Genomic DNA, 25970 nt, shown 5'->3' with positions numbered 1-25970 from the left:
TCCCTGACTTGCCGCCAAACAATTGGAGCGGCCGGAAATCGCTAAGGCTGCTTTCCTCATCAAGTGAAAGACGACAACGAGCGACTTTGCCCTTTTATACTCTCTTCACATGGCTGCTGTTATAGCTGTGTGGAGAATGTCACTGGTAGCTTAGCGGGATTCAAAAACCTAGTTGCCGACTCTGAGAAGAGAGTGAGAAAGTTTAAACAGACGGTACAAAACTGATTACGTCCAAAGCGTGAGCTGGATGAACCCTGACCGACGGTCCGTCGCCCCGCCTGCATCCTCTGTGCTTCTCTCTCAGAGGAGTCATGGGAAGGGAACCCCACTATCCCTGGGAGGGGGGGGCAGACAGAACCACTCGCCTGAAGCTCAGTTGTTTGATTTCCAAAGGTGGCAGTCTGGAGCATGGATTTCTCCTCCCTCTGATGCTCCTAACAGACAAGGTTGGCGGGAGAAGAGAGACAGAGAGAGAAGAATGTGCGTATTTGTGTAAATGAGACAGAGAGAGGAAGACTGCATGCATGTGTTTGTGTGTGTGTGAGAGAGAGAGAGAAGGAGGGAGTTATTTTGTTGATTGCTGTCCACGCGCGCCGGTGGTCTGCCACAGACGTTTTTCTCAGGGCTTGTTTGGTTTGTGTGTGTGTGTGTGTGTGTGTGTGTCGGGAGGCAGGGGGGCTGTGGAGCCTGCCTCGTCCTGATATGGATTAGTTAAGGCTGTTATTCCAATCTTCTCCCCTTTTCTTCACAGCCTCATCACGGCACGGCGGTGCCAAGGCCCTCGTAGGAGAGGAGCAGGAGCCCGGCTGGATCAAACACACGCTCCCCTCTCTTCTGAGGCCCTCGCCCGACTGAGAGCCCTGGATCATCTGATGAGCAGGATGCCAGGTTTTCTGGAATTTCGCTGTGACTGTTCAAATCCTATCAGTGTGAATAAACAGTTCCTATGGCTGTGGGGAGGGGCTGGGAACGCGGCCCCAGACTGTGGTTAACGCACCCCTCCATGAAGCTAGTGGGTAATAACGGACATACAAGTTGTACTGTAGACCTAATCCCATCTCTGTGATATCAGATTATTATGGTCTTCTTAGCTTTCTATTTAACAATGTCATGATTCAATTGTGCCCTAAAAATCTGTCAGTAGAACAATAACCCCCTTTTCTCCTATGATACAGTCTGAGGTAATCACTATGTAATCCCCAGAGGGGTCCGTTTCAGATGTTTGCGACCCGCACATTCTCTTGTTTACGTCTCTGTGTGTACGGTCCTAATGCAGCCCATCAGCCCATCAGCCCTGTGGAATGTCCAAACATGGGATTCAGTAATTACTTTAAAAAAAAAAAAAAATTCAGAAGGTGTTTGATCCACTGCACGGTGCACAAGAGGGCACTCGTCCATTTATCCCTGAAGCATCTGCAACATTTTTGCCAATGGGAAAAAACGGACCACTCTTCCGCCACTCAACGCCATCCACTTCTCCACCCTTTTCATTGAACATGGTCAAGAGTGGTTCATCAGTGGATAAAGACATTGTATGACAGAGGCCAAATATTCAGTGAATGGTTGTTCGGTGAGCAGCCACTGTGGAGAATCAAGGTGAAGTGGGGGATACTTTGTTAAAGCTGCTCTCTACTCAGCTCTTCTCACAGCCAAGAGGCCCAGACACACCTGCTAATGGAGGACAGGGGCTTCATTCAAAAACAGTCTCTGTCATGCCTGATCTATCAATCAATCAATCAATCAATCAATCAATCAAAGCTTTATTTGTATAGCGCATTTCATACACAGAGGCAACACAATGCGCTTTACAGAGAACAAGGGAGGTGGGCATACGACCCACCTCTACATATTCCAGAGGGAAGCAAAAAAAACAGTAATCACCTGGGGGCCAGATAAGTGAGCTGTAAAAATTCTTCCCTGACCCCTCTCAACAAGGCGATCGAGCAAGCTCCAGGACTATGTTTGAGATAAGAACATTTATAAAGCAATAAATTACATTAAATTACATTTTCAGAGTAAGAGAAGCTAAAAAACAACATAGGAGAGACATGGCAAATACTGGTGTGTGTTTGCTATTGCCCAGGCCTAAAGCCGGAAGTGGGCTGGTGTATGTCTGTGTACGTGTGTGTGTGTTAACTAATTGCTACGACATCCACAGTAGACACAGGGGTATCTATCGGACTCCGGGAGGTCTGCTGGTGACAGTGGGGCATCCACTGGACCTGGTTAGAAGATAGGAGGGAGAGAAAGAGGCACTAGGGAGAGGGAAGGCAGAACAGGGTTAGTAGCACACAGAGCCATAAAAGCAACACAAATATTAAAACAGGCAACCTGGAGCAAGCTCCTGGAATATATTTGTCTAACGGCTAAGAACATTTATATTTATTTATTTATCTAAGAACGTGGTCCTTTTGTTGCAAAACATCCTACAACTGAGAGCCCAAGTTGTCCTCTTAAATTGTAGGCACCACAGATGCTACAGTAGGCTTTCACAGATGGCTTTCAGTTCCTTGCAGAAAAATCCCATTTGGCATTTTGAAAAATCACCTAAATAAGGTTTGGGGCAGCTTGTTTGATTTGTCTTACTACCAGGTGCTGGTATCGTTCGGTTATCTTATTAATCTGGGAAAAGAGTGACTTGAAAATTGATAATGCCCCTTTTTACTGTAAGTGGGATTTTCTGTAAGTAGCGGGATGTGGCTCTGTATTTACAGACCCTCTCCATTCAACACAAAATTATCCATGTACCTTATGAGACCCATTTAGTGTGAATGTGCCTTTTTGCTTTTGGGATACACATTGCCCCCCCCCCCCCCCCCCCCTCAACAAAACCCCCATCACTCCCCCCACAAGCGCAAGTGAAAAAAAGCCAGCTCCTCATGGCAGGGGGCGATCACGTTCTTGCTGATGCATTGACTCTTCTTAAGGTTAAATATCCCGAGTACTCAGAGGAGGAACTGACTGATAGCTTCAGGAAGAATCTGACAAAAGAGGGAGACCATGGGAGAGATGAGGAGGACAGGGGGACCATGGGAGAGATGAGGAGGAGAGGAGGACCATGGGAGAGATGAGGAGGACAGGGGGACCATGGGAGAGATGAGGAGGAGAGGAGGACCATGGGAGAGATGAGGAGGACAGGGGGACCATGGGAGAGATGAGGAGGAGAGGAGGACCATGGGAGAGATGAGGAGGAGAGGGGGGCCATGGGAGAGATGAGGAGGACAGGGGGACCATGGGAGAGATGAGGAGGAGAGGGAGACCATCGGAGAGATGAGGAGGACAGGGGGACCATGGGAGAGATGTGGAGGAGAGGGGGGACCATGGGAGAGATGTGGAGGACAGGGTCACATTGTAGCATTGCCTGCTCCCTTGCTCCTCACCACCCACTTAGCTATAGAAGGATAGGAGAGATAAATAATAGATGGACAAATAAAGCATGTGGCTTTGGATACCTCCAATAACCCGGCAGTTGTGTTCTTGTTTGGGTGTGTGTGTGTGTGTGTGTGTGTGTGTGAGAGAGCGAGAGAGAGATAGAGAGAGAGAGAGAGAGAGAGAGAGAGAGAGAGAGAGAGAGAGCGAGAGAGCGTGAGGTTGACCGGACGCATGAGCGTGCAGACGTGCATCTTTGTCGGTTTGGCGGTGTGAAAATGAATGTGAATATATCCGTCTCCGGCACGTCATTGTTGTTTATGACAGCTACTGTTTAGCGTGGAATGTTGTCTGCTAACTGGTATAAATCCAATTTGCTTCTGTTTTGAATACGAACGGTTAGAATCCATCATATGTGGGAAGCATGCCTGATAAGGACTCAGAAAGGCCCTGGCGGATTGGTCCTTCCCCTAGCTGAGCGTCTTATTGACAGGAAGATAGGTGCCTGCTATAAATGAGTGTAATAGAAAATCTGGCGTGCCATAAATCAAATCGACAGACAACCCGCATGCAAATGTGTTTACGGGCATCTGCTGACATCAGCAGCACCGGCCCAAATTTACTGACATGTTTTATTTATCAGCTCCCCCATCACCTATGCAGTGATTTGAGCAGGGGAGTGAGGGAGAGTGAGGGTAGAAGGATGGGAGGTTTGAGCAGGAGAGTGAGGGTAGAAGGATGGGAGGTTTGAGCAGGGGAGTGAGGGAGAGTGAGGGTAGAAGGATGGGAGGTTTGAGCAGGAGAGTGAGGGTAGAAGGATGGGAGGTTTGAGCAGGGGAGTGAGGGAGAGTGGGGGTAGAAGGATGGGAGGTTTGAGCAGGGGAGTGAGGGTAGAAGGATGGGAGGTTTGAGCAGGGGAGTGAGGGTAGAAGGATGGGAGGTTTGAGCAGGGGAGTGAGGGAGAGTGGGGGTAGAAGGATGGGAGGTTTGAGCAGGAGAGTGAGGGAGAGTGGGGGTAGAAGGATGGGAGGTTTGAGCAGGGGAGTGAGGGTAGAAGGATGGGAGGTTTGAGCAGGGGAGTGAGGGAGAGTGGGGGTAGAAGGATGGGAGGTTTGACAATGCAGAGAACACCTGTCTCTCCAGCAGCACCACTACCCCCACTCTCTGTTAAGCGCTGAATCTGAGAGAGATGGAGGAGAAAGAGCGTAGGACAGGACAATGACGCGTGACTGGGGTCACCTTTCACAGACACATGCCAATGGTTTATAGCCAAGCATCATGCTGGAACGGAAGAGAAGGAAGAAAAGTTCCGCCCAAGGACAGAGAGTCATTATGTTCAGAAACTTCATAGAACATCTAGTGCTCCTTGAATTGTAATGTACAAATGTGATTGTGACCGATACAATCAAATTGTGGCGCGTCTTAATAAAAAGCTGAAATCTGGTATTTTCAGAGCGGTGCAGCTGGAAGCCACCTCAAAAGATATGCCATGCAGTTTCTTTCAGCGGTCTGGATGAAGTTTTGACCCATGGCTTCCAATCCAAATGCAATTTCATATGTTGGCCCCTCCAGTGTGCCAACTAAAGAGGGGTCACGCAACATGAACTGGTGTGCACTCACAATCTAAAAACTCATTTTAGCCCTTACACTGGCTCATCATTTAGTTCTTATACTATCATCCCTAGATCTGAATGGCTTCTTGTTGAGAGCAAATAAGAACGCCCTAGTCTCTTCCTCCACACATCGGTCAGAAGAACTCGATGACTCAATGGCGAAGAAATCACATGGACACATCACGACACATGCCTCAAGACCCAGAATCTATTCCTGAATGTCAAATCATTGTGAGCACCATCAACTTACAGCGGACCCTCCGAGCTTGTCTGTAAGCAGCCAAATACTATTTGTACCGCTGCTGCATGTAATCTCACCATACAGCGTCAATCACAGCTTCCACTGGTCCGTCATCATTATACAGGCCCGCTATTGGGTACAGGGTAAGAACTGACATGGCGTCAGTCATGCAGAGCCTCTTGACAGGTTAATATCAGTTACTAGCACAGCAAGAACAATCTGAAGAACAAAGAGAGTGAGGGGTTGAGAGTCCATCGACAGATGGAAATACTCTGTAAAGCCTACCCCACAATAACTGGAAACTGTTCCTTTAATACTTGAAGAAAGACAAGCATCAGATTATTTCTGTTGCACATGCAGTCTAATGGGCCAGTAAATGTCTGGAGGACTCTTTAAGGCACTGAAAGCTTTTTTGAGCGCTTTAGATTAGACCCTTTATCCATCACCAGCCATGCAGAAATGGTGGAATTACTACATGATTGAGCAGAGCATAAATATTGTCTTCATTAAACTAAGTGGGGTTGGACTTTTTTTTCTTCCCTCTCTTCCTCCCTCCAACAAACCATGTTTCAAGAACTTCTGTTCAGGCCCGGCGCCTGTTATGTCCACGTCCTTCAAATGACAGAGCCAGGCGGCGTGAGGTGGCTCCACAGCAGGGAAGCACACTTCAAAGCAGGCCATTTCATCTTCGCTGAGGCCGTCTGCCTCAAGTGGAGCATGAGATAAGGAAAATCAATACTCTATATCAGGCTTCTTCCTTCAAGCCTTGTGCTGTCTTTGTGACGGAAAATTCTGGAACCAGCGCCTGAACTATGCTCCAATTAACTGTTCAGGGGCAGCTCATAAACAGTCGGTTATTTTCAGACGTCCCAACTTATTGAAGTCAGAGTTAGGCTCTCCTAAGCAAAGCAGAACATTGATTCACATCCTTTCAACTTCAGCTGTGTCAACCATAAGACTTCACAATAAAGGAGATGAGTTTAAAAAAAGAAAAAAGAAAAGATCAAAGTACTTGGGTGCAATCCTACCCAGACTAATTAAGACATCAATCAGCAGTGGTATTGAGATAAAACAATGAAATCCAATCCACATCCAATATCCAATTGTAAGCAACACTGCTTAGTGCAAGTTTGGCCCTGGTCGTCAACTCATTATCTAGATACATCTGAAAAGATGCACTCATCATGACAACCATATTTGACACTTTAATCCAAGACCAGATGAGGATCAGATGGCCTCTACAAGGTCTTTAATGCACTGTGCATGCACTATTAGGCCACAGCGAACACAGGGCCCTTTCGTAGGTTCTGGTTCCCAGGCTGCATCCTTAGGGATCAGGTATGGGTACATATACTCTCAGCTAGTGACATGGCTCTCATGCATGACTGCAGGGTTGAGTGATGGAAATATATTGTTCCTGTCAGTGAATACAGAGTATGAATCAAAAACAATTTTGCGGTCTGAAGTGTCAAACTATGTGCCATTAAACATATCCAGCAATGTACAGTATATAATACCCATGTTCAATAACAGAAGTGTAGACTGTAGAGGATTAGTATAGCGAGAAGAAATGTCCAGAATGTCTGTACGAGAGTAGAAGTGTAGATGTAGAGCACCTAGAGTATGGATCTGACCCACAGAGGGCATGCAGGATATTAATCCATAAAGATCAGAACTTCAAACGTGTTGTGACTCATCCCCTCATCCCCTCATCGTAGCACTCTGTTTCCAATGTGCCGTCTCAAAAGGTGACATGAGAGAAGTTCAGCTGGAGAGCTGTGCTGTACACATGGGACCCATCCACAGAGCTGCATTTCCCTTCAACTTATTTATTGATGTACTTAACATGAAAAAATACAACGTATTCCAAACACAAAGAAAATAACATGTACATCCTTTTAAATACTCAACAAAAAGATATATTCTATCCCAAAAAACGCTGTGAACCAAGACATACTGTACAACTTCAAATAAATAAATCATTCTCACATTTAGAATTGAGATATAGTGAGGGCGAGAGGGTAGCATTATTTCATGCCGGGCCATCAATGCTTTGTCAGGCCCCATCAATGGCGATGGAGATCTTTTAAAAGTGACTCTGAATCAACACCAGTGAGGGGTCAGGCATGAGACAACGCTCCCCTACCCCACAGCAGCAAGGGTGGCACAGCTCATCTAGACTCAAAAGTTTTAACTTCTACAAGTAACCCAAAAAGGAAAAAAGATAAAGAAAAAAAAAAAAAAGCAGTCGCGAAGATAAATATATAATGCATAGCACACTGCTCATTTTAAGGGGAAGCATGACTAGTAATTAGTTTAAAATACAAAGCAGGATGCAGGTGCAGTGTTCAGTGCATCTAAGGCTTGACCAGCCTCCATTTGTTCCGAGATCAGCAAGACATTGTTCAGCAATCTCTTGCAACCCCTTTTTGCTATGGTCATGGAACTGCTTCATTGTTCTTCCCCAAAGTGAATTAAGCAATATACACCTTTTACGATTTTTAAGACAGGTTATATGCATTACGTATATATGAATATGAAAAAAAGGTAATCAAATAGTTCAAAACTGTGGTTTATATCCATTCTTTACCACATAAATATATATATCTATAATGTTTATATATAAAACAAAAACAACAAAAAAGTCTATATTTTGTTAACAGCGGAAGCTAGACTATCTACAGACCAAACAACCAACAAATCTGATGCACTGTAATGCTAGTCCATAGGACAACACATGTCAACTTTCAGAGCAGAACTGAAACAAAAGGCAATATCAAAAATGAAAATTATACTGTACGCACTCTTAAAAAAAAAAGAAAAACACTTTGCAATAAAGTCCAAAAAGAACCAAAATAAGTTTTAAGCCAAATACTCAACATAAAAAAGGACTTATTTACATAGCTCTAAGCTCAGAAGTAATCCTTCACTTTCTTCATTCAAACTACGTTTCATGGCTGCTGCCTTCGTCAGCGTCTCCTCCTTCCTCTCATACAAAGCAGGTAAAACCCTTATTGGTTTGATAAAGACAAAACTAGTCTTTAATGATATAGTACAAGTACACCACAAAACACCATGAGCTCGGTCTGAAGGGAATCCTTTAGGAAGAACTGATTTTTATCCCCCCTTTTACCTTTTAAGATATTTCCACGTTATAATTTTGCATGCACTTTTGCGAATAAACCTTTGTATTTTTCTGTCTGTGTTTCCAAATCAAATCTGAATGCGAGTTGCTAGTCATATAACAACCGGGATGGTAAGACAACCCACAGATGATTTTACAAATGAAACCAGCACTGCCATTGATTCTAGAATCTAAAGATAATACAAAGATCTCAAAAGGTATCTTTTACATCATAAATCTCTCCAGAAATTTCAACCACTGCAAACTTTCTGGTAAAGTTCAAAAGCTCACAAGGTGTCATATGAAGATATTTCTCAAAGTATCCAAGTCAAAATATTTGTTCCAGGTCCAGTAAAAAGTTTCTCCAAATTTTTCTTTTTATAAAAATAGATGCTTTTTAAACCCACATCAAAGAGGTTCTTAGCTCTTTGGCAAGGTACTGCTTTAAGAATTTTTTTGTCTTTTTCTCCATTAATTTTACAATAAGCAACATTATGCAGCCAACCAATAACCAACGGATATTACTACGATAAACAAAACACTTACAAAATCGAATGAAACTGCAAATAATTCAAAATAAATACTTTGTTAAAACCACTTAAGACGCAAACGCACCTAAGGCAAATCAGGACACAGAAAAATACAAAGTAAATCACTACACAAAGCCTTACAAGACTGTCCCAAAGCAGATGTGCAACAAAACGACAAAAATATCTCAGTAACATTTGAAAAGGTCCATCTGTAAAGACAGCAAGAGAATGCAACATTACAGGCGCCAAAACCTGCAGTATTTTTTCTGGTTGAACAAAGTAGAGTAAGAAGTTTCAATGCCTAGCAATGAAGGAAAAAAAAAAAAGGAACAAAGAAAATCACATTGTTGGACGCTAAATATAGTTTCCCTTCGTAACAGTGATTTACAAAGATGTTTTTACTAATGTAGAAAGTTTACGGTCGATAGATTTCCTTTTCATGTTTTTCCATTTTCTGTAGAGTTTTCTAGAAACAATCTGAGTGGGTATTAGGCTTTGTGCGTTTTGTTGGTTTTGAACGAGACTTGCAGAACTCGGTCCCCAAGGCGGTATCCATTCAAGCTGGCGATGGCCATGGCTGCTTCGTCGTAGTTAGTCATGGTGACAAATCCGAACCCTTTGCACTTGTTTGTGTTGAAGTCGCGGATGACCTTGACGTTTGTGACAGCACCAAACGGCCCAAACATCTGCCAGAGGATACTCTCATCTGCGTCTGGAGCCAGGTTGTACACAAAGATGCACCAGCCGGTCCCAGCGTGACCTGGGATGTTGATACCAGCCAGGCTGGTCACCCCGTCGATGGCCATGGGGGAGAACCTGCTGCACAACACACAGACAAGCACAGGTCAACATACAGCAAACTATTACTGAAGATAAAAGTTATCACTCATAAGGCCCAAATGGAATCTGACAAGGGGTACTACAGGCATCCATGTGAAAAATAACCTACTTCATGTTCAGGAAATGTTTACATTGCTCCAAAGCTACATTTGTAAGCCTCTCGTTTCAGTACATCTTATGTCTAGTTGTGTTTACAATGACCACCTCAGCACAGTCAGAAGGGGCTCATAGATTTAGTTCTTCATTTGTGTTACACAGCAAGACTGATTTAAACATCCAGTATTAACCCAGAACAAAGGGCTATTAGTTGGCGTTGTTCATTAAAAATACCCAATTTAAAACTTGACTTCTCATATCATGGGGTAACTTTAGTTTATTTTAGTTCAGTTATTTTACTATATAGTAAGGCCCTATGACCATTGGCAATGACAGTTAACTGTTGAGACAAATGTGTGCCAAATACAAAATGTCTCATTCTCAGCTCCTTAGGGAAAATGGCATGAATGGCCCACTTCTAAAAGTAGGCTGTGAAGGGTTTCCTAGAAAACACTAACAAAAAGGGATATCACACAAGATTACATTTTATATTTAGTCAAAAGACTAGAATAAAGTTGCCCAAAATCCCACTCCCACATACGTAAATGTGTCTTTGCAGTTCGAAGAAACAAAAACCCAAAGTGCATGGGAGGGCATGAATTATTTCAGCAGGTGTCAGATGAGATTAACTGCTCCAGTTGTCCTCTCGGGGAACATGCACCATGACAGGTGTGCTCCCAGCATCAAGGAGCCGGAGAGAGATTTGGCAACCAAGACACCAGCCACCGAGCATGCAGACGGGGAGGGGGGAGGAACCACACTACCATCGCCAAGTGATGGGCCTTTGAGCTCTTAAGGACTGAACTTCAATCGGGCTTCAGGGAGGAATTCTATGAAATTGAGCTCAAACAAAACTGCCATTCTGGAGATTCCTGAGGTAGCTGATGACTTCAAACTCATTGTTTGAAAGAGGACAGGACACTTAATAATAGATCAAGGTGAATAGCAGGAATGCAATGAAGTGCAATGAATTACTGACTAAAAGCTTTGGACTCAAAAGGATAGGCACATGAATGAGTCGGGTCTTTTCATCACACGTATTTCCTCACTAAATTGCATTAACTCCACAAGTTGGATGGAACGAAGGTGGTGGGAGTGGGGGTGGAACGAAAGTCGTGGGGGGACGCAGAGTGGCTGAAGATGTCAGCAGCCAGAGAGGAGTCCAGCGCAGGGGGAGGAGTCAGAGACGGATGCCGAGAGCATGCCCAAGATGATAGGAGCAGGTAGGCGCTCAATCTGTGACATGTGACCCATCACCGGCCTTTCTCCGGACTGGCTGAATCAGCCTCAGAGCCAAGAACAGCACTCACCTCGGAACCTCGCACACACGCACACACACACACACACAAACCAGCCCTGGAGTCCACACACATGGCCAACCAGACGGAGTCATGGGGAAAAATATAATAAAAATTAAACAATATCTAAGATGGGAAGAAGACGCAATGTGTGTTCCATGAATTCCCTACTGCTCAGCCTGGAACATCTCAGGAGACTATGAGTTGGGTCATTTCAGACAGACCAAGGAATCCAGAATTAAATCTCACTGGTCAAATAAAATATCAATTACCTTTTGACTCCGTAGGCCATGTTTAGCAGATTGTCCAACCTAGAAATCAAACAAGATGTGTTAGTTGACGTACAGTGCTTGAGTTACATGGATGCGGTTGATGGATACATTTGCATAGAATATGCTAAAGACCTAAACGATGGGAATGCACAGACCAACTACATTTAGTGGAATTTCAACACAGCTTGTCCGCAGGAAATTCTTTCCTGAGGACATTGACTTTTGTCAGAGCATACGCTCGAGAGGAGGAAGACACGTATCACTAACAGACAACACAGAAAATAGTTTCTAAACAACCCCCCAATGAGCTCTATGCCCTCGTGTTGTCAAACACATTCTGAACCCTAATCCACTGACTATGGTCTAGGATTAATTGTAATTTACTATCCTGTAATTAAATGAGTGATCCCTTGGGTTCATATGAAATGGGGTGGGTGAAAATAATCAAATATGCTTTTTTATAGGGTTTTAAATTCATCAAATTTACCAATTTCACAGCAAAATGTTCAACCAAAATACTCAAACATTCCACATTCACAGCTTCTTAAGAGGGCAGTTATGAACAGGGGGGACACAGCGAGGTCTACATTTTAATATGGAAATTACTTGGAACAATTCTGGCCAGGATATTGATAATCTCCAGAGACAATTTAAATGCTAATACCAATATCCAGGGAGGATCAATAGATTCCATGTAGCGTTTTTACTGGGCTCTAATCAGAATGTAAGTCCCTGTTACCTGAAGCGCTGTGCCTGCTGTGCGAGGGGTCCTGGGTACCTTCGATTGGGAGACTGGTACAGCTGGGACAGCAGGGCCTGGCTGGTCTTCTGGCTGGGGTTGTTGGCGAACTTCACCGTGATGGGCTCGGTGGCGCCTGGCGGCTTCTGCCCGTTCAGGCCCTTGATGGCCTCCTCAGCTTCGATTCGCCGGTCGAAGCGAATGAAGCCCACCCCTCTGGAGACTCCTGGGGAAACGTCATAGCCTGTGTTTAGATGTGACTCCTGGGGAAACGTCATAGCCTGTGTTTAGATGTGACTCCTGGGGAAACGTCATAGCCTGTGTTTAGATGAGTGCAAAGCAGGTCTGCTCATTCATCCGTCCACTGTGACTCAACATTTCAATATACTTCATCTGGTATTTGAGAGCTCATCCATGACAAAATTACAAATATAAATAACATTTTGGTCAAACTGGGTCATTTCTCAAAGATGGAGACTGTTTGTTAGTTAATTGCAAGTAGTCCCTACCAGATCAGAGCAGCCAGCGCCCCATGAGGCTATGATATCCATGTAGGCAATAAGATACAGGATTGAAGATATTTGCAGATGAGGGAAACATAAATGACTGGCTCTTGACAAACCCAGAGGGTATATGAGTTACAGTAAGTGGTAGAACACACATGCTCTGCAATCACTTTCTTAAATTAAAGAACACCAACCCAAAATGGCCCTGGCAACATGACAGACGGAGGGAGGCCTTGCCTCTGATCCTTGCCGTGGGAGAATATTGTACAATTCTACAGCAGAGCAGGGGGAATGGGCTCGTGAGGAGAAGAGATTCTGTTTATTAGTATTTCATAAGGATTCCATTTTCACGTGGCAGTTGGGAAATAGGAGATTATAACTGTTGTAAATGTATTTGATTTCTTGCCAGGAATACAACGTTACAGGTACACCTTGGGGCCTGAGGCCAGGAGAGAGGGAAGCAGAGAGGGAAGGAGGATGGGGGGCAGGGGGGGGATTACCGCCAGGCGCAGAGTCTCGCTGTTCCACAGTCATTTCATATTCTATTCATCTATGCATATTTATGAACGGCTCCGGTGGAAAATTGCATTTTGGGGGACCACATACTGCACCTCTGCTCTGATGTATTCCTCTGGGCTGGCTGGGGCGTTCTGTCAGAATGACAGTCTGGGGGGTGCACTGCAGACAGACAGAGAACAACCAAAGTGGGGGAGGGGTCTCCATCACCTCCTACTCACCGGTCACCTGGTCCACCAGAATGCGCGAGGTAATGATGCGTCCGTACTGAGAGAAGAGCTGCTCCAGCTCCTTCTGAGTCATGGTTTTTGGCAAGCCACTGACGTACAAATTTGCATCTCTGATGGAGGCTGAGCTTGGACGAGCGTAGGACACCTAACAGGGAGTCAATGAAAAGGAACGTAAGCCTTCCTCTTCACACACACAAACACACAATATGATCACATGTGCCACCACAGAAAATACCTGTGAAGCCAGTCTCTCTCAAGCAAATTAATACCTATACATTTTAAAAGACAAAACCCCTGGTGCTGGCTTGCCCTAGCAGCAGACTGCTGATATACACTGTAGTCCCGCAGGCGCATTAATAGATGCAGTAAAATACGTTTGCCACAATAATGGGGAGAGCTGAAGAAATGCATATTCATTCTGCAAACGCAAGGCCATGTCTGAACAGCTGGGAGAGAGCACAGCCAGAGTGGGACACACGTTAAGTGTTTCTGCATCAAGGAAAACAACAAACATAGCCGGGCCTACACGTCTCACATCTCGGGCTTTAGCTTCTCTTTTCTAGGGCAGTCGCTCAGAAAGGACGGGTTTTAAATTAAACTTTTAGTGGTGAAAATTCTTTTTTTGGCATGACAGGCGTTTGAATGGATTTTGGGGGGTGGAGGATCAGTTTATCTTCAGATTGAACAGAACAGTGGTGAAGTGCTCCGCAGTGGTGAAGGGATCTCGATGTCCTATTAAAAGCAACGGAGTGGGAACCATAAATACTGTACAGGACTGAATGGGCTGAGATGACCAAGCCTACGTGTTGACTAATGTGTCCATTGGTTTTCTTTGAGCCATCAGATTTAGAAGGGTGGGTTCTGCCTCTCCGGCAATAGGCCTAACTAATGTCTCCAGCCTAGTCATAAATCAACATTTGTCCATAAACACAGCAAAGTAATAGAAATCAGAGGGGGACCAGATAGTCATCTAGCAGGTGCTGCTGATCAATACATCATTACACCCATGAGCAGTCATATCAATTCATTTTCCTCAGCACACAATCATTCTTCTGTGTGCATTTTCTCACTCTCTCCCACACGCACGCAAGGACACGTGCACACACACGGGCACACACACACAGCCTGTAGATGGCTGTACTATATGTAGTGTGTGTAGCCTGTAGATGGCTGTACTATATGTAGTGTGTAGCCTGTAGATGGGCTTACTGTGTGTAGAATGTGTAGACTAGATGGACCTAAGGTGTAGAGACTGTATAGTCTACTGATGGGCCTAGTGTGTGTAGCCTATATGAGGCCTAGTGTTTGTGTAGCCTATAGATGGGCTTTATGTTTGTGTAGTGTTTATGTAGACTATATATGGGGCTAGTGTGTGTAGTGTGTTTGTGTGGCCTATAGATGGGCCTAGTGTGTGTAGTGTTTGTGTAGCCTACAGATGGGCCTAGTGTGTGTGTGTAGTGTTTGTGAGATCTAGATGGGCCTAGTGTGTGTGTGTAGTGTTTGTGAGATCTAGATGGGCCTAGTGTGTGTGTAGTGTTTGTGTTATCTAGATGGGCCTAGTGTGTGTGTGTGTAGTGTTTGTGTTATCTAGATGGGCCTAGTGTGTGTGTGTAGTGTTTGTGTTATCTAGATGGGCCTAGTGTGTGTGTGTGTGTGTGTGTGTGTGTGTGTGTGTGTGTAGCTTTTGTGTTATCTAGATGGGCCTAGTGTGTGTGTGTGTGTGTGTGTGGACAGTGTGGAGGCTGAACCTGCGTCTGTGTGGCTGCAGGTCTGTGTGTCTGACAGGACCGTCTATTATCTGGAGGGAACAGCCCGGTCCGATTTAATTACAGTGTCAGGCCCGCTAAATGGTCCTCCGCCAAGGCCGCGCCGCAATCTCGCCCGATGGATCGTATCAATAAAATTCACTCCCTTTAATTAAACCTCCAAATAGGATCCCCCCCCCCCCACACCGATCGATGCGACCCCCGCTGGCTCTCGCCCCACCCCGGAGGAGGGGGGGGGGGCGGACGCAGGCAAGGTGAAGGTGAAAGCTAACTCCCTTCCCCAGCTCCCCCCTCCGCCTCCTCCCCCAGTCTCACCTTCACACTTCATTTGATGCTAATACTTGCAAAGTATATTCCAACAGCTCACCGGGGTTTATTTGCACTTCTGACAGAGCAGCTGGAGGATTTAGATGATGTGTGATGAAAAAGAAAAAAAAAAAAAAAAAAGAGGAAAAAACCCCACTGGTGTTCAACTTCCAGGTTCTGACTACAGGCTGAGGGGGCGGGGGCAAGAGGGGTGAAATATACCTCAGTGTTCCAATCACCCAAATACAATGGTAGCAACCACATGCCACATCTCTCCCCCATCCTCAATATATATTTACGGTAATCAAGGTTGCAGTACACAATTTGGTGCCATTGAAAATCCATTCATTATTGTTTGAATGCGGCTTTCCATGCAGCCATTTTCTCCCTCTCGCTTGCTCTCTCTGCTTCTCGGCATGACGGCCCCCGTGGAAAATCACATCCAATAAATCAGAGCCCGCCGCTCACAATGTCCTGATGCACTGTATGAAGCAAATGAGTTTTTCTCCGGCGCATCTCGTCCGGCGCCGCCTGATGAATGCTAATGGGAGCCGCCGCCCCTGTACCCAGCGCCACGCCGCTGCACACGCCACCTCAGGAACTGTTCTGTAGCTCAACGCCAGGCCCCAGCGCTGCAGCAGATATTAACAAAAGACTCAATTTTCTCTCTCCGTTCAGCTGGCAGCTGTTTGACTTGACTTAGCAGGAATGGAGTTAAAATATGAGGATATTATCTCTGTACTTTGGGGTTCTTAAATATGGAGAAGGATTTCACAGGGACGATTTCATCCCTTGCTCACGTTAGAAGAGACTAATATTTTTTAGACGGCCTTGGGAAATAGGCTATCCGTTCCACCGTAAGCAAACGTGACAGATCGGTGTAGAATGGGCAGAAAGCACAGAATGCGCCCACCACTGCTTACCTTAATGGTTTTGGTCTGGAGTCTCAGTCCATTTAAGGTGTTGATGGCTTTTTCTGCATCTTTCGGGTCCACGTAATTCACAAATCCATAACCTAGACTCTGCCCTGCAAGAAGACCACAAATACACATCTTAGAACGGCATTGCGCTGTGGTCAGGACTTCACACTGTAAACTTCATCCAGAGCGGAGTGGCATTCTGAAATGTTAGTATTATTAAGTTAACAGCCATGAGCTACATACATTTAGTTAAGATCAAATCCACATTTAACATGTTGAAGAGGACAGAAAATACTTCTTGGCAATAAAAACTATTCAAATCAAAAAGTAGTACAGGACTGATTAATGTAGCTCCATGCCTAGAGCCATAATGACAACCTTCCTTATCCAACTACAGTATGCAACCAAGTCACAATCAAGTCTTCTGAGTTTTCAGCCACTAAGACCCAGGATGTTGCAGCTGAACACAGGAAGTCAGGCGCAAGGCTAACCAGTCTCCCATTTGAAACAGCTGCCGATTTGGCCCTCAAGCTGGGGCCCATCCCCTTCAGCACGTCTTCAATTACCAATGGTAGCCTGTTACTTCGGTTCACAGTGAGTCATCTCAGACACAGCAGAAGTTTGCAGTACCTTCCCCACCCATCCATCATTTAGCTCTGAAATCTACAATAGATTGACACCCACTCCTTATGTGCACACTGGCAATTCAATTTCCTTCGCCCACTCCGTTTGGTCTCTGCAATTTCACTGTCGGTCAAGTTCACAACAAGCAACAACTTCAGAAAAATTCATTAATAAACACAAAATGAAATAGAAACCTCGTATGATTAGCTTGAAATTGGCTGGCCAAGTCCATTTTCTTATTCCTTTGGCAGCACACACAAATTACCCCTGAAACTTAGTTCACAGACACCTACATAATAGGGCTAATATTGACAGCATCAAATGTGCAGATTTCATGGTTCAATAGGGATTCAGAGTCAAGGGTGGATCTAAAGTGCTCCCTCTCAAGAACAAGATTCTGCCCATGCCAAATGCTATTAATGGTGGAGCTTCACCTCCCGTTCCGTCTCCTTATCTGGGTTAACACCATGAGTCACCGCTCACATGGGCTCCACACACGCTATGAAGAGCAGTTCATAAACTTAAATTCACCTTGCATCTCGGGGAGTGCTATAGCCAGGAGAAATGTGGAGAGCCTTTGAAATGAGCTTGTGAGATGACACTCCTCTTCTGGAGCCTGGAGGGCAAACAGAGCCCTCCTCCCCTGGTGGTTTCTGCTATGTTGAGAGAGAACACCGGATCTGAGGCAGCAATTAGGTCTTCCTATGGAAGCCCGACCGTCGCCCCCCCCCCCCCCCACATCCCCTTTGTTAAAGTTGGGGGCCGGCCTCCTCAAACATCTGCCTACGCCATAATTGGCTCCCATGACGTGCCAGGCGGCGAGGGTGGATGGGGCTGGTTTAAACAGGAGATGGTACCCAGCCTGGGGAAAAGTCTATGTCTGCGAGCTAGGAAGAGCGACATCAAGGCTAAGATGCTGCAGCAGAGAAGTCACAGCAGAGAGAGAGATGCAGCTCTCTGGTGATTGTTTAACACACGAGGGTGGCACCAGCACACCGGGGCGGGGCTCGCTTCCGCTAAACACACCACCACAGGGGCTGGGGGCGGGGAGACTCAGTCACAACACCAGTCAAATCAAAAAAGAGGGTAAAGTGATGGTGGTTTGCAGTTTTTTTATTTTTATGAAGATATGCAGTTTTTAAAGTGCACAGAATACATCAAGAATCAGGGATATTGGCAACTGCAGCCCTATGTGTTCACTGTAGCCCTATGAGCATTGCTCGAATAATGCTAGCATCTCCAGCTATTGGTAGCTGATTGTATGATAATTTCAGGGATAGTGTAATTGGAGCTGGAAAAGCGAATAAACGATTCATTTCTGACAAAAACATTAACTTTTGCAATTCTACAGTACATCCAGCACACAAGCGTGTGTGGACTCTAATACAGAGAGAGAAACACAGCAGAGTGCAGAGCACGAACATCAACCATCGTTTACCTCAGTAAAAACCCATGAACATGACCATCGTTTACCTCAGTAAAAACCCACGAACATGACCTTCGTTTACCTCAGTAATAACCCACGAACATGACCATCGTTTACCTCAGTAAAAACCCACGTGCCCATTGTTATATCTCCCAAAATGACTAATCCAACATGTCTGTTCCTGTTATATCCAGCATTCTATTAACGGTACCTGGAAATAGGGATGTAACGATAACTGGTATAAATGATAAACTATAATAAGATTTGATTACATTTAATGCAAAGAAAATGTCATTAAAGCAGTGTTTAACTTTTTTTGTCTTTAAATACTGTCCAGCATCAACCAAAGTTAGCAACAGTCCCAGGCACCAGGTGCAGCTTGAGATGCAAGCAGTGAATGACGTTTGAACGACGAATAATGCATTTTGATGATGCATTATTTTCATGTTTATGCAAACAAAAAGTGCATAGTGCTGCTATCAATATAAAACTTGGAAATAATTCAGCGTCTATCAGTCGTTTTTGAACATTTTCATCAATCAATATCATGATAATACTGATAACCGTGATAATTTTGGTCACTAAAATCTTCATGTGAATTTTTCATATTGTTAAATCTCTAAATGAAAACATCCTTCACCATCTCAAGCTACACCTGGTGAACTATTGTTCTGATGAGCAGAGAAATGTGGAACCGGGGGATTGTAGTGGATTGGAGGGTCTTTTTCACACTAGGGTGGTTTCAAATAAAAGTTTGAAACGCATGTTAATCATTCAGACCTTTCTCGCCTGCTGTTAAATATGTAGCCTGGTGAGCTTGAATCTACTCCCTCGCCAAAAACAGACAGCGCTGAACATTGCTTCTCCTGTTCACACCAAACATGCTCAAGTACAATCTAAGCCCAGATCACTTGTCAACTCTGTTCCAGCTTCACAAGGTAGATGCAAGCGTGGTCACTTCTCAGCCATGGAAACTAACCAATGTGTATGAGGAATAACAGGACAATTAAAAGAGCTGTGACCAAATCACAACCGTTTTCCATGCAAAGCCATTCAAATGTCCAATATGTACCTAACTCTGCGGGGAATATTCATCTGCCATATGCCTTGTGTGACAGTTAGGCCCGTGTTCATGCATCTCCTTCAAAAATGAGGCACAAGCAGAAAGCAGCCAACACAGCCATTACTGGGTCGTGCTGGCCCTGCCGTTCACTGCTAGAGAATTATGGCTCATGGTGTTTTAGAGGAGAGGAGTCCCTAAAGCAATACAGTGCAATGCAGCACTAGGCAAGTTGGGACAAGAATGCACTTGGCTAAAAATACTCTGTGAGAGCACACTACATTTATAGACTTGGGACAAACCATTACTAGGTGAAGAGCGCAGAGAAGCACGCAAATAGACAGCATCTCGTTTGAATGCTGGTCAGCTGTACGTAAGCTTTGTATATTAAATATTAAACATTATGAATATTTTAAAGCCAGAGGTGGTTGCGTGCATTTTTTCTTCTCTTTTTGTGGTTATTTAATGAAGACTGAGTGGTACCCTGGGGTCTAGATATATCATTATAAATGATCTGTGATTACCAAGAAAATAACTAGGCCTACATTAAGTTAATTTAGGGGGCTGCACACAAGCCATCAGGGGGCTGGTTCTCATGTCCTCCGGTGTCTCACAGGGACGGGTCTCTGCAACAGGCCCTGATGCTGTGAACGTTTCAGGGTGAAACGCTTCTCTCTCTCTGGTGAAACGCTTCTCTCTCTCTCTCTCTCTCTCTCTCTCTCTCTCTCTCTCTCTGGTGAAACGCTTCTCTCTCTCTCTCTCTCTGGTGAAACGCTTCTCTCTCTCTCTCTCTCTGGTGAAACGCTTCTCTCTCTCTCTCTCTCCCTCTCTCTGGTGAAATCCTTCTCTCTCTCTCTGGTGAAACGCTCCTCTCTCTCTCTGGTGAAACGCTTCTCTCCCTCTCTCTCTCTGGTGAAACGCTTCTTTCTCTTTTGTGAAACGCTTCTCCCTCTCTCTCTGGTGAAACGCTTCTCTCCCTCTCTCTCTGGTGAAACGCTTCTCTCCCTCTCTCTGGTGAAACGCTTCTCTCCCTCTCTCTCTCTCTCTGGTGAAACGCTCCTCCCCCTCTCTCTCTGGTGAAACGCTTCTCTCTCTCTCTCTCTGGTGAAACGCTTCTCTGGTGAAACGCTTCTCTCTCTCTCTCTCTCTGGTGAAACGCTTCTCTCTCTGGTGAAACGCTTCTCTCTCTCTGGTGAAACGCTTCTCCCTCTCTCTGGTGAAACGCTTCTCTCCCTCTCTCTCTCTGGTGAAACGCTTCTCTCTCTCTCTCTCTCTCTCTGGTGAAACGCCTCTCCCTCTCTCTCTCTCTCTCTCTGGTGAAACGCTTCTCCCCCTCTCTCTCTCTCTCTGGTGAAACGCTTCTCTCTCTCTCTGGTGAAACACTTCTCTCTCTCTGGTGAAACGCTTCTCTCTCTCTCTCTGGTGAAACGCTTCTCCGCTTCTCCTTCTCTCTCTCTCTCTGGTGAAACGCTTCTCTCTCTCTCTGGTGAAACGCTTCTCTCTCTCTCTGGTGAAACGCTTCTCTCTCTCTCTGGTGAAACGCTTCTCTCTCTCTGGTGAAACGCTCCTCCCCCTCTCTCTCTGGTGAAACGCTTCTCTCTCTGGTGAAACGCTTCTCTCTCTCTGGTGAAACGCTTCTCTCTCTCTCTGGTGAAACGCTTCTCTCTCTCTGTCTCTGGTGAAACGCTTCTCTCTCTCTCCCTCTCTCTCTCTGGTGAAACGCTTCTCTCCCTCTCTCTCTCTGGTGAAACGCTTCTCTCCCTCTCTCTCTCTGGTGAAACGCTTCTCTCTCTCTCTGGTGAAACGCCCATCTCTCTCTCTCTCTGGTGAAACGCTTTCTCTCTCTCTCTCTCTCTGGTGAAACACTTCTCCCCCTCTCTCTCTCTGGTGAAACGCTTCTCTCTCTCTCTCTCTCTGGTGAAACGCTTCTCTCCCTCTCTCTCTCTGGTGAAACGCTTCTCTCTCTCTCTGGTGAAACGCTTCTCTCTCTCTCTCTGGTGAAACGCTTCTCCCACTCTCTCTCTCTGGTGAAACGCTCCTCCCCCTCTCTCTCTCTGGTGAAACGCTTCTCTCTCTCTCTGGTGAAACGCTTCTCCCTCTCTCTCTCTGGTGACACGCTTATCTCTCTCTCTGGTGAAACGCTTCTCTCTGGTGAAACGCTTCTCTCTCTCTCTGGTGAAACGCTTCTCTCCCCCTCTCTCTCTGGTGAAACGCTTCTCCCCCTCTCTCTCTCTGGTGAAACGCTTCTCCCCCTCTCTCTCTCTCTCTGGTGAAACGCTGCTCCCCCTCTCTCTGGTGACTGCTTTCCAAGTATCTGGGAGTCTGACGGAGTGACTATGAGGAACAGATGGGAGGAAGGTCTGGGTAACCTTGACTAACGGTGAACTCTAACCCAGCAGCATCAGACAATACCTACGTATTCACGTGCGAAAGGCCACGTCAAAACGCACTTCTACCAGCTGCATCAATCCACCCTGGATAAGATCCGCCAACAGAAACTCATATATATAACAGTAACATCCAGAAATCTACGGAGTTGAGGATGTCAAACACAAGGATATAGGCTGTCTCGATTGGCTCTTCCAACCTTGTAAACGATCACAGCCAATCAGGAAGCCTAATTTTCCCTACAGAAGAACATAGGCTCAATGCAACAGTCCTGGTTCCTCCGGGGTCAGCATTCCTCAGCAGGGCTTCGTTACTCATGGCGTGGAAGAGGACTCACCCCAGCCTACTATGGTGCAAACTAAACCAGCCATATTTAAACAATTACATCAGCACTTAATTATCACAAGGCAATCGGGTTTGCTGCTGGATAAGTCTTCTAATTTAATACTTTTCACTTTGATATCCCATCTAATTACAATATTTTGCCCACTGAGAGTCCTCTTTTGCCTCCTTAAGTATAATATTAGAATGCAAGACCCCAGCTTTAACTGGGGATAAAATGCACAAAAAGTTCCATATTTCAGTCACTGGAGATCAAAGGCATTAAGCTATGGAGAAACATGCACTGAGCGCCAATGCAGTAGGAGACACCACTGCCTACGGTAGAGTTGGAAGCTCCTCCAATGTCCACCTCAAACAAACAGAGCCAACAGCTCCAGTGTACGTTACCTGTTATTTTGTCTCTCACTAGTTTACAGGACTCGATCTCCCCAATGCTCCCAAACAAACTCTTCAGCTCTTCTTGGGTCATGTTCTGAGGCAGATAGTTGACTATCAAGTTAGTTTTACTGTCCTCTATGCTGCCTGACTCCACAGGAGAGGAGCAGTTGTTAGAGATTGTGGAGGGACCGTTGCTTGTGTTGTTGCAAGTGGGCCCATTCGACAGCTGTGTTTCCATGGCAGCGATCACCTGCTAAAGAGACAGAGAGAGTCAAGTCAGGACTGTATGCTGAAAAAAAACATTAAGCAGCAGGAATTGGACAGTCAAAGAAGGACGCTCTTCACACACGGCACAGTCTGGAATGCTTGGTGATTTAAATTTGCATTCTTTCTCGTGGTAGATAAAATTCAGAAATGCTTCTTTCAATCAGCTTAAAAACAATCATGTCTTTCAGAGTATAAACAAAGCTAAAAGGTTTGAGTACATTGTTACACTGGGAAGCATAGTCGTCTCGTTAGATCTACAGTGACTGCCATTTAAAGACTCCTATTTGCCTACATCGTTCTTATGCTACTGGCAGATTTCCACTATGATACATAGAAAGCTGTTATCCCTGGCAAACTCATGATACACTAACCATTAAATCAGTCCTGGAACACAGGATCAAGACCTCCATTTGATGGCATCTTCAATATGACCATCTGGGGAGAGACGACTAACCCCAGAAAATGAGTATTGTCTCTCAAAGGTGCAATCTGTAACTTTAGTTTGTATCCTACTTTTTGGACAAAAGTCCTGTGCAGGGTCTCTTGGTGGATGCAACTGTGTTTTATTGGCAAAGTGCTGATATATTGGTGGGAACTTGAGTTGTTACAAAAAAAGTTAAATTGCACCTTTAAAGTAATATCCAAAGGCCCACCATGACGGTCACTACAGCTGTATCCTAAGCTAGGCAGACTGATGTCCTTTCCTCTACAGGATGAAGGAAGGCGACGCTCTTCAACATTTGGATAAAGCAGAACGTGATTTGTGTTGGGCTACATAAGCAGATACCTTTCAAAGGCAAAGCTATTGAATTTAAATTAACCGTCAGCGGTGTCATTCAGTTGAATAGCCTGTGTGTAATGAACACAAAAAAATAGAAATTAAACTCTGTCACTGATTGGGCAACCGTGTGAATACACAGACCGCACGACAGGCTTTTTAAGTGCTACTGTAGGCTATCCTTAGCTCATGCCCTGCAGTCTGAAGCATCTCCCGGCAAGTAATGAAGAGGCATCCTTTGTTAACATGTCCAATCAGAAGCAATATGTTTTTATATATATAATTTTTATCATAGCACTAACCAACATTTTCAAAAACAAACTTTTCTTCAATTTTATACAGGCTAAATTAAATGTGCTCAGAGGACATACAGTGCAGGCTAAGTTAAAATACGACACTGACTGTATTCAAAATGCATACATTCAAAGTCACAGTCAACATCAAAGTAGTAGAATGCAGGTTTAGACCATACCAATACAGAAAAATGACAAAGGCACCATTTTGGAAAGAGCTTTTTGAACCAAACTGAAAAAGCGCTGTCGAATTTGAACACATGTGGTTCTGGTAAATTTGATTTGGGCATCCAAACTTGACTGGGAGCTTAAGTCATTGGTATGGCCTGAGCTCTGAGTGCTACTGGCCAAGTGAATCCAAGAAGAAGTGCCACAGACCCCAGTCCAAGGCTCAGCTGCCCACGAACCACTTCTAAGCAGAGAAGCCACATCGCACAGTCTGACTGCCATGTTAGTGTGGAGTTGCCGTCTGCAAATGTGGACACAGAAAAGTACTGGATGTTAGATCAACAGCAGCAACAGTCAGTGGTGAGCACATGTCATTGTTGGGGATAGCAGTGAGGGTTGGCACTGGCTGCCCATGCACATTGACTTCACTCCAGCAGAGGCACAAAAAGACAACGTTTTACTGTCACAATTCATCTGGAGCAAAGAACAGGACTGGGGGATATACAGGAGACGTCTGGGCAGCCATAAGAAGCATGAGAAATGGCAATTAGCTGAATGAATGGGGGTGCTTCACAGAGGGATGTACTGAAACCAGAGAGCACAAATCCATTGGGTTGCCGCCACTTCTTCCATTTGCTGCTAGCCATAGAGCCACCAATTGGCATTACGCTGACACGTTCACTAGCATTGTTCAAGCAGCACGCAAAGCACCAACTAGGGATGGGACGGTTACTGGTATCACGGTGAACCGCATGAAAACAGTACAACCGGTTACATTTTCATTTATCAAGATAACTGCGCATTAAAAAAAAAAAAAGATAACCGTGCAGAACTACGTCACTGAAAAAATCATACTAAATGCTGTCTGACTTTGAAAAACATGCTAAATGCTTTCTGACCGTCATCCCTGTTCAATTTCCGAGGAAAAGCCACACAGGTAGCAGGTAGCAGCGAGTAGGCGGAGTTTTGACTTCAGGCGAAAACAACAACACTAGCGGCATGGCCGAAAGTACAGCAGCGGAGATTTTTCCTCCTTCAAAAAGGACAAAATCAGAGGTTTGGGCCTATTTTGGATATTACTAGGATGCTGATGTGCTGCAAATGCAAGAAGAAAGTGTCTGCAAAAGGTGGGAACACCTCAAACTTAATGTGCCACCTCCGTGACCATCATCCGCAGCTGTACAGTGAATGCAAGGTAAGGTTTGTTTGTCTAACTTTTTTGTCTCAATAATAGACTAGAAACGGAAACTTTCAGTGTAACACATTATAAGGTCGAGACTCCGACTGCGACCAAAATGTTCTCATGTGACTAGTTAAGTTAGCCATTGTAACGTTAGTTGAAACCAGTAGGCTAGGCTCTAACCTGGCTCACTTATGATACATTAGCTAGCCTTTCCCTGCTGGCACAACGGTGAGTTTATCTTCACTAGCAATGTTAGCCAAGTTAGCTGTAGCACTGACACGGACGAAACACCCGCCTAACAATGCAGGTTATGATCAGTTTTGCCAGATTAGTAACATGCTTCAAATGTCAGCCGGGAGACAAAATCACTTGAGATGTGAAGAGAAGAGAAGGCACGTTTCACAGTAATTATTTGTGACTGGCTAGGGAAACGGTAGCCCCGTTGTGTCTTCAGATGATTCTCATCTTGCGTCACGCGATGTGCCGTCATGGACCTCGACGGGTGCGACTTTCTAACATGCACTGCTCCTATTCCAAATGCCACATCTGATTTGTTTACATATTGTTCTTACTGTTCTTAAACAAAAAATGCATAATGCTGCTAATTTTGTTTATTCTTTTTTAAATAAAAGTTAAAAACTATTTCAGTACATGTATTAGTGCCTTTTTGATCATTTTCGATTTTGATCTTTTTCAA

General features: G+C 45.0%; 1 protein-coding gene across 6 annotated transcripts; it reads right to left on the bottom strand.

Moving 5' to 3' along the window:
- Positions 1–9365: 9365 nt before the first annotated feature.
- elavl2 (ELAV like neuron-specific RNA binding protein 2) lies at positions 9366–24387 on the bottom strand (the record flags this gene model as incomplete). 6 transcript variants are annotated; one of them, XM_084451770.1, is made up of 7 exons in its annotated part: positions 9366–9696; positions 11384–11422; positions 12123–12348; positions 13366–13519; positions 16370–16468; positions 22589–22837; positions 24301–24387. In XM_084451770.1, the coding sequence occupies 7 exons, from the start codon at positions 24370–24372 to the stop codon at positions 9366–9368; spliced, it is 1170 nt and encodes a 389-aa protein (XP_084307896.1). The 6 variants fall into 6 exon arrangements, with proteins under 6 accessions (XP_084307896.1, XP_084307891.1, XP_084307892.1 ...); XM_084451765.1 differs by having other exon boundaries at positions 9366–9693; positions 24301–24372; XM_084451766.1 differs by having other exon boundaries at positions 22589–22834; positions 24301–24372.
- Between the last annotated feature and the right edge of the window lie 1583 nt (positions 24388–25970).

This window comes from Borostomias antarcticus, assembly GCF_949987555.1.
Source record: "Borostomias antarcticus genome assembly, chromosome: 17".
Taxonomy (NCBI): domain Eukaryota; kingdom Metazoa; phylum Chordata; class Actinopteri; order Stomiiformes; family Stomiidae; genus Borostomias; species Borostomias antarcticus.
This window is presented reverse-complemented; position numbering and strand designations above follow the sequence as displayed.